General features: G+C 35.2%; 1 protein-coding gene across 5 annotated transcripts in view; it reads left to right on the forward strand.

The window, feature by feature from the left end:
• LOC124360743 (protein eva-1 homolog C-like) overlaps positions 1–7,698 on the forward strand; it is a 615,881-nt gene extending 608,183 nt beyond the window's left edge. For all 5 annotated transcript variants that reach the window (XM_046814606.1, XM_046814604.1, XM_046814605.1 and 2 more), the window contains 4 exons: positions 532–605; positions 745–913; positions 2,530–2,762; positions 4,981–7,698. In XM_046814606.1, coding sequence (XP_046670562.1) covers positions 532–605; positions 745–913; positions 2,530–2,762; positions 4,981–5,043 — 539 coding nt within the window. In that variant the 3' untranslated portion in view covers positions 5,044–7,698. The remainder of the gene's footprint in view (positions 1–531; positions 606–744; positions 914–2,529; positions 2,763–4,980) is intronic.
• The last annotated feature ends 2,281 nt before the right edge of the window (positions 7,699–9,979 follow it).

Here is a 9,979-nt window from a genome sequence, read left to right on the forward strand (position 1 = left end):
GATGACCAGGTGGAGGAGAACGAGCATAATGAGCCAGACTATGAGGTGGACTACGAGTCGGTGGATATTGAATTCTTCTCGAGATGTATCTATGGCTTTGTTAACTTCAGTGCCGAAGACAGTTCTGAGGGAGCAGCTGGATGACCAGGTGGAGGAGAACGAGCATAATGAGCCAGACTATGAGGTAGGTAGACTACGAGTCGGTGGATATTGAATTCTTCTCGAGATGTATCTATGGCTTTGTTAACTTTAGTGCCGAAGACAGTTCTGAGGGAGCAGCTGGATGACCAGGTGGAGGAGAACGAGCATAATGAGCCAGACTATGAGGTGGACTACGAGTCGGTGGATATTGAATTATTCTCGAGATGTATCTATGGCTTTGTTACCTTTAGTGCCGAAGACAGTTCTGAGGGAGCAGCTGGATGACCAGGTGTAGGAGGACGAGCATAAAGAGCCAGACTATGAGGTGGACTACGAGTCGGTGGATATTGAATTCTTCTCGAGATGTAACTATTGCTTTGTTACGTTTAGTGCCGAAGACAGTTCTGAGGGAGCAGCTGGATGACCAGGTGGAGGAGGACGAGCGTAGTGAGCCAGACTATGAGGTGGACTACGAGTCGGTGGATATTGAATTCTTCTCGAGATGTAACTATTGCTTTGTTACGTCTAGTGCCGAAGACAGTTCTGAGGGAGCAGCTGGATGACCAGGTGGAGGAGGACGAGCGTAGTGAGCCAGACTATGAGGTGGACTACGAGTCGGTGGACAACGCGCTGAGGGAGAACCACGTGTACTCGGAGTCCCCCAAGCTGGCAGTGTCCGGGGGGCGACACAACGGGAGTGGTGTGGGTGGGCAGATCGCTCCACCCGCCACGGCCACGGCGGACCAGACACGGGGAGACCAGCAGTTTCAGGGTAAACTACATGTAGTTAGAAATTCTTCACACTTTTAGTCTATAATAGCTATTATAATGGTTTCCACAACGTGCTTTTAATTTTAAAAATTATTAATTTGTGTTTGAAGTATTGAGTATGTATTGTTTTGTGAATTGTGTGTTTTCATGTGGGATTCAAATATTTATACACAACGAATACAGTTGTTACAATATATTCCAATGGATGTTGTGACTCTTTCATATAAAATATATGAGTATGATGTAAAAAGTATGTAGGTAGAAATTTAAGTGTCAGTGAATGATAAATAAAACTAGAATACATTCTTATGGTTTCTAATCTTATAAAAACTGAAGTAAATATATAGCTCTATTGAAAAGGCGAGTGAAACGTGTATAATGGTACATTCTCTATTTTGTAGAGTAGCATTATAAAATACGTAAGCTCAAGCCTTCCCCCCCCCGATATTTGAAAGACAACATTTAAAACTGCTCTTAGTAGTTTGCTTTAAGCTCTTAGAACACATTTATGACATCTTTAAGCTCAAAAAACTTGTGGGAGAAGATTATCGATCTCGTTTTGGGGGTTATTTTATACTTATACTATAAAAGTTAAACCCGAGTGTCAGCCCCCCTGAGAAGTAATTTGCTATACATGCCACTGAAAGATACGTATTTCGTCCCTACAGTGTATGGAAATAAGCCAGGAAATTTGTGGGCTAAACTGAAATTATAAGTGAAGGATATTGTTGGATAGAGTGGGATCATTAGTCTTCTATCTTTGTAAAAAACGGAAGTCTGCCTGAGAGTATCTAGACTGCACTGAAAGTGTCAGTGAAAGATACCCATAAGTGGGATCGCTCCCTCTCCATTCACATAAAGGATGGGAGTCTGCTAGAGAGTAGACATCTAGGGAAAGCAATAAACGGAAATTTCAACACGAGTGTGACAAATTGCTGAAATATAATTCCGCTGGCGTCGCTTATATTCCCGTTCCGCTAATACATTTTTCATGACGACTGGGATTTGCATGGAGCTGGCGGGCTTTTTGTCAAGGGCTGTCGCATTATATCGGGGTGGCGTGTTACACACTCAGTTTTTAAGCCGATGAACAAACTGTTTGAATCGAAAACTAAAGTTGATATTTATTTAAGAACTCAGTGATAGCGATATTTATGACTCTAACTTTAGTGTGTTTTATAATAGAGAATACAAGCCATTTAGTTTATTAGACATATTGGTTCTACTGGTATAATTTGGTAAATATTATTTATCCATTTCTAAGCGTACATATTAAATTTTAAGAGCTATGGAATCCATCCATTTCTATTATTTCGAGTACTATTTTTAATTTGAAACCAATAAACTGTTTAAAAAAAAAAAAACTCTTTTTGAGGTCAAGCTGATATTCGGTGGTGTTAAAGGATATTAAATGTGTGGCTATTGTTATACAAAATGAAAAACCGACATTCATCCTGAAGGTTCATTAATCTAAGTGATTCACACGGATATTCAAATATTTTTGTATGACAGTCCGCGTACTATTTACTATGTCCAATCTACTGGAAAACTATATCGTAAGTAATGTAATATACTTCTACCGTAGTTTGGTGGTAAAAAATTTTGTATGTGTTCCAGAGACTCGGAATCGAGTAATACTAGGTCTGGTGTTCGCAATTGCGTGTGGCCTGGTGTTGTTGGTGGCGCTGGTGGCTGCTAGGCTGTGGTGGGGGCGGCGTCGTGGAGGGAGGACGGTGGACAAGGCCTTAACAAAGGGTTACTCAGAGGACGGTGATGTGGAAATCGACCTAACGTCCTCAGCGGCAATAACAGTTCTGCCTACCCCACACCATCACACGCCACCACAGGAGGTTAGTCCTAGCTGTAAGGTCAACGATATATCCATAGAGTTTAAAACAGAGTATATGCGTTATATATGTCCTATGTTTAAAACATCAACGGTAGAGACGATCGTTCGATAGCTAACAAAGTACTCATCCTTTTAAACCAATTGCTAAGATTTGGGACAGTCTTTTGAAAACTTTCTGAGAGTTAACCAAGTAGTTCCTCAAGGTTTGGTGCTTTACCCACTGTTATTCCTTGAGTATTTCCTATAGATTGTTTACGAATAAATCAGCTCCGTCTTATATAGTTGTGGGATTATATAGTTCTTAACATTTGACCTTATAACCTTTTTAGCACGTTTTTCAAACAAAACTTTCATAGTAATCACACGGTGGTGTATGCTTTGCTTATATAACGATGTCGTGATCTTTAGTAACTATCTTTTACTGCATGTATTCAACAAACTGCCTCTATTCATTGAATAAATCTCTTATAAAATTAGGAATTTGTAATTTTCATTGAGTCTTTTAAGTTAGTAAACAAATATTAAAATTAATGTATATAATCCATATATTTTCCTTAGGCACTTGCTTATGTATTTTATAGTGAGGTACTATGAGAGTCAGCCTTTTATAGGCGCTTTAGATTAGAAAATATTGTGTATATCTAATTAACAGGTGTACTTCCTTATTTAATGTTTCATCGCAATAAAAGTGCAACAGACTTTGCCCCTTGATTTTACTTAATAGCAATTATCTATAAGAGAAAAACTTTAATAGATGGTTTTTATTTTTAAACTGTATTTCTTCAGATATTAAATCAGCCGAAAGTTATGCAAGTTTCAAAACTAATAAAATAGAACTAGAATCAAAGTTTTAAAAGCTTCAATATCTTTGTGAAAGCATCAATCTGGTCTTTATTCAAATCGATAGAAGAATGTCTCCTAAGACAGAAATACATTTTAATCTACTGTGGCTAGTTTTGGTAGAGTTTTAATCGGAAGTGTATCAAAAGGGTTCAACATATGACATGATAACTTTATCTTAGGTAATAATTTTTTAATTTGGCACATTCAAAACCAATCGTCAACGACGCCTAGATTAATGCCACTCTTAAAAAAGGACGGGGGGATTGGGTGATAGGGGTTTTTTCTTATTAACAACTCTGTTATATACACTTTTTATTCTACCGTACAAAAGTACTGCATTCTTACTTTTAAGGCTTTAAGAGTTTTAAAGGCTTTCATAAATAAGTCAAAATAATAAACATGAACAGAATTAGAGAAACTGTTTCTATATTTTCTTAGGTCATAGTTTTGATTTAACTTTATTTGCATTTTGTAAAAAAATATATTCTTGATGAGTTAATCTTGTTATTATTTTTATTCAGAATTAAATCTACGTCATTTTGCTGTGTATCTTATAGGCTATATAATTTATAACATGCATGCTATGAATTTTTAGACAGGAATTATTTTTAAAATGTATTTCCGATCAAAACGTATAGAACATTTATTTACCAATCTAATAAAAATAAAAACTCAAAAAGGTTCAAATATTTCAAAAATTTCATTTTAAGAAAGAACTAATACTACTATTTTTCAAGAAATCGGCTAAAATATAACTAATGTATAGCTATTGTATTAGTATACAGGTATATAGTATTTTTTATTGTGTGGTCCATTGAAATTATGGACGTTATATAGACTAACCTGTATGTTGGCGTTATCTGGAAACCACTCGGTCCCTATCTACTATGTATTTAATAGACAATATAAGTAGGTATATACATACGTACATACTATAAACAGAAAAAGTTAAAGTTTAAATTTACGTATGCCTACGTTATCTGAGCTTGACGTTAGGTACTATCACGAGGGATGTTTTTCGTCCTACTTTTCTGACGTCAGATCACGTTGGACGATCTGGCGCGTGATCTGAGGTCGGGAAAGTACCAAACGGAAATGTCCCTAGCCATCAGTGCGGGCTTTGGTGGCTCCTACCTGCACTTCTGACGAAAAAAGAAAACTTTCCTCGAGATAGTACCAAAATCAAGCCCAGACCACGTGAGCGCTCGTAAAGGTGAACTTTAACCTTGGTACTACTAGTAAAATATTGATGAGAACTTATTTTAAACCAACTTGAATACTAACAAGTAGTAGATAGGGACAGAGTGGGCTCCTGAATATACAGAAGTACCAATTATCTTGTACTACGAGTTGACAAGGCTCACTGTTATCTTCAGGTTATCAGATACAAGGAAGAGACACCCCTGAGCATGTCCAGTGCCGACTACTACTACGGATGACCCGCGGCCACGGAGCCCCCCACCACCACCCAAGTCACACCCCCTCCAGGAGTGGGGATCTGCTTCTAGCACCGGCCTCCAGTCGCCGATCCCGAGGAACTGTTCCAACTGTAGGGTTCCGTTAGCGGTGACTGAGTGACAACATACACTGACTCTTGATTACTGAAAGACATCATTATTCGTCCAGCGCGTGAGTGAACGTCAAAGTGGAAGTGTACCAGTGGGACTCAAACTGATTTTCAGAAGTGGACAGGCCTTACGTACCTTTTGACTTAGTAAAAAGTGTTAGAGTTGATGATATTTTGATATACGAGTATCAAACTTTGAATCTACTTACCGTAAATCTTTACTAGACTTTTATTCAAAAACAGTTTTTTTATGAATAGCCTACATCAATAGATTTTTAAAGAAAAATGTTACCTAATTAATGCTTATGTTGAAGAATGTTGTAATATTTATAAAAAGTTCTTTAAAAATATTCGAAATACTGTAAATAGGTTTATGTATTGTTTTTGTTGAGTTCGAACTTTGTTTTAGGGTATTACTTTACATCAAAGCCGTGAATCTCCGTACCATTTGAGAATTTAAAAACCGTGAAAACCAATCTAGTTACGAATGTTTGGTGGATATCGATTAAACTTAAGATTCTTTGAAGCAAAACTACATTTTTACTACTTTGAAAACTTTAAGAAATCAAAGATTGCACATAAAGACAAAAAACTACTCCGTCAAATTCCACTACGCAGTGTCAAAATATATTCGTTATTTTTAGTACCTATATAAAAAAATCAACGGTGACGTGTAGCGGGTACGGCGGTTATCGTGAGATAACCGAATCAAGCAACATCGAGCGTGGCTGCTGCTTGGATGGATAACCGCTGAACTATCCTGTCCTTGAAAGTAGTCCACCCGTTCGGACCATGGTGGTGGTTCGGGAGTCACCTTTAAGCTGTCGTTCCCAGGTGTTAGAGAGGGCTTCTTAGATCTAACTTTGCTTTGTAAAATAAGGCATTACTTTACTTTACTATGTATATTTTGAATTACGATTTCAAAAAATATGTTCGATCTCAAAAATTTAGTGGCGTAATCCTTATCCTCAGGGAAATAGTTTGCAGGGAAACCTTATTTGGGAAATCGATAACCATAGCAATATTTCAAATCTGGTATGTTGTACTGAATTAAATAACCATTCCGTAAAAGGTATCTGCATACCTATCAGAAGGAGATTGTCTCAGCTCAAAGGTATGGGAGTTTGCCGATCATAGCTCTTTCAATATGGTACTTTGCGTATATAAACGAGATAGGAGTACACCCCACCACGTGTCGTGTAACAGGCTTCGCGGCCCTAACACCTTTCATTTTTGAGATGTCCAGTGGACAGACAGACACACAGAAAAGAAAATGTTATAATCTGCCAGCTGACAAAAAATGTCAGCCTATAGAGTGATAGGCTTGAAAGACACTCAGCCAACTTCTATGATTTGATAAATTACGTAATCCAGCATCATAGAACTACTGTAATTCTTGCCAAGGTAGAAATGAAGTTTAATGCAAAATTTAAAGTCCACATATGTAAACTTTTGAGAAATATCTACCTAAATCATACATTCACATTTCTATTAATTAAGTTAGGTAGCTTATTGGGTTAAATAATACAAGTGAACATACCAACTCGCCCAGTGGTGATAATGCATATGTTAGGTTATGCAGAATGCAGACTACGTGGATTACTGTGGTAAAAGTTAAAATCTCATATAATTATACTCTATTTGTTTACAGATTTATTTAGTCAGAAAATTTCTCTTTGCCGTCAAAGTTACCCGAAATACTAATGGAGTAATATTCCCTAACGCTCAGCCAAATTCCATGCAGTCACATGCGCGTATCACAACATCCAACTCGACGTTGCCTAAATAAAAATGAATCTTTATGCAAAATTTCAATTCAATAGGTCTGATACTTCTTGAGATATCGTGCAGAAAGATACTCGCTCAGTATAACTAGTAATACTTCACCTGTTTCCTGTTTTCTGTTTTCTTGATGGTTAGTATCAAATAATATTACTTTGTCTCAAATGGTACAAGCTTACTGTAAACTTGGCCTTACGTTACTCAAAAGTTCATTAATGGTTTATCTTGTGATAAGGGAATAGTTTAGCTATACCAACACGACTAGCTTTGGGATAAATTAAGTTTGTAATCTATGTCTACTGACCTGATTAATTTACTTGTTATATGAATCACAGTTTGGTTTTAATGATATCCTTATTTAAGTATACTAGCATATTTTATGTTTACCTTAACACAAATTTCATCACGTTCAAGTGAAAATCTGTGATAGCTATAAGTCACATGTGATTAATACTAAAATATTTTCATTATAATTTAAGTTACAATAACAATTCTAATAGTGTATTTCAGTTGTAATTAAATCGCTACAGTATTTAATTTATTTCCTTTTTAGAGTAAATATTATTTGTACAAAAACTGTCACTAAGCTATTTAAGGATGTATATTACTTGGCATGCAAAAGACTTATTTAAGACGCACTATGATGGCAGGGTATGGTATAATATAATGTAATGGAATTTGTATAATTTGTTTTTGTTATTAACTTACTGTGTATTATAAATTAATAAATTTGTATTTTAATTATTACAAGTGTTTTAGTGCTACATAGAGTGTCTATTTTACAGGTACACAGTTTCAGATTTAATATACTATAATATAGAGGTTACACAGAGTATATATTGAACAGTCCATTGGGGACAATATTATGGAATATTCTTCATTGAATGGAATGGTTCCGAGTACACGGAATATTTTGTAATACAACTTTATAAAAGGGAAGTTTTGTAGTAGGCTGAAAATTAACGGGCTGAAAACCACGCCTTATTAACGTCCAATATTGAAAGTTAGTAGAAATTGCCTTTTCTGTCCTACCTTTTCCTTACATATTTAATATAGTTTTCAAATACTTTTCATCTTTACTATTCACAATACTTTAATATGAACTACAAAATTATCGTAAAGGCCTTGGTTATAGTTATGTTTAAGAGTAATGTATTCATATAACTAGGAGCTTTAAACTGCTTTACTTTGATCTATATAGTTAATATATAATATAGTTTTCAAATACTTTTCATCTTTACTATTCACAATACTTTAATATGAACTACAAAATTATCGTAAAGGCCTTGGTTATAGTTATGTTTAAGAGTAATGTATTCATATAACTAGGAGCTTTAAACTGCTTTACTTTGATCGAAATTTGGGTATGTATTCATAATAAACTTTTATAGTTTAATGTTTTAGTTAAAAGAATAAAAATCCATAAATGAGCCCTGAATAGTTATGGTTTCTGTAAATTTGTTCAACAGGAGTAGTCCTTCCAAGCTATACTTATTGTCATTACATTAGTGACTTTGAAGCTAGTGGGTAATTGGCGGCAGTTGCATATACTGGCTACAAAAATATAAACAAATTCAGATAAAATCAAAGAGGTAAGCATTTAGTTTCAATAAGATAAGTTCCTATAATAACCTAATTTCAGCAAATTAGACTATTTGGGGCCTAGGAAGAAAAACATTTCAAACATTTCTTTTGCTGTAGTAATGAGATTTAGCTTCTGAAATTTGTGTTACGTTGGGACGCTCCAGCATAGAAGACGCCCCAAATCACGATATGGATAAATTTATGCCCACAGAAATTGACATACACAGGATAACTGTCACCAGATTTATGGTTTACACAGCAAAAAAAAAAAAAAAAAAACACATTTTTAAATAGTTAAAATCTTGAACTAATTTTGTCTCGTCGTGGTGAGCCAACTTCAGTCAACATATCTTCAAAAGAAAATGTCAGTAATATACATCCACTTATACAGATGGTATGAGATAGTTGGAGCTGCAACGTGACTGACTCAACCTTAACCAATTAAGGAACAATATGACCAAATAAGATCCACATGACTTCTTTAACACTGGTTGCTAACTGCTTAATAATGTGAGAAATTATTTCATAACTTTAATGTTTATATTCTTGGCTAATATTATAAACATTTCTCAATTATTTTTTGTTTCTAAAATTTCATTTGACATTCCGTACAAGCGTTTGATATTGAACATTTTCTTGTGTTCAATGTGTTTACTAATTTGGTCATTTAGCCAAAAAAGAGGGGTAACTTGGCATAAATTCCCAGAAAGCTGAAAATTTGCATAGATGTTAGAGACACCATTGTTATGAAATTGTGAAAAGTCCCCATCGATCCCATGTCTGCAAAATTTTTTATTCAAGGTCAAATTTAACAAAAATAGGTTTTTCGAACTGTTCAACGAAACGGTTAATTTTATGAAAAAATATGTCAAACAAAAATTGTAGATCATGCAATTATCTATAAAAACGCACCTTGTACATTTTTTCATAACACTAACCATTTTTGAGAAAAAACAATTACAAACTTTCTTTCGCTGTGTTGTCCATAATAAGCATGGCTAAGCTGCCTATGGTACCAATCGGGCGTGTAAAATCTGCGTGACTAATACATTCATATTAACCTATATTTCTGAGAATATGAATTTAAAAAAACGGAGTCCCTAATTTTAAGGGGACCATGTGCCCTTTGAACATCTGCCTGTCATTCCATTGTTCGAGCGGCCGTTTCCGTCTACCTGCTTTTCTGAGGTCGCACCTAAATCACCGTTAGTCTAAAATTTCCTTCGTATTGAAAAAACGTAGTTATTTCAAATATTCTCCGCTAAAGTTTGTGCTGTATTCACTTTTTGTTGAAATTATGTTTCAATAGTGTTTTATTTGCACTAAACATTTATCTTCAAGTGAATGTGTTATTGTTGATCGCGACATGTGAAGACGTTATTTAACGCGAGTATTTCAAGGGAGGAATGAATTTACTGATTACTTCAAGAATGTAAATTCGC

The sequence above is a fragment of the Homalodisca vitripennis genome, chromosome 4 (genome assembly GCF_021130785.1).
Source record: "Homalodisca vitripennis isolate AUS2020 chromosome 4, UT_GWSS_2.1, whole genome shotgun sequence".
Lineage (NCBI taxonomy): Eukaryota > Metazoa > Arthropoda > Insecta > Hemiptera > Cicadellidae > Homalodisca > Homalodisca vitripennis.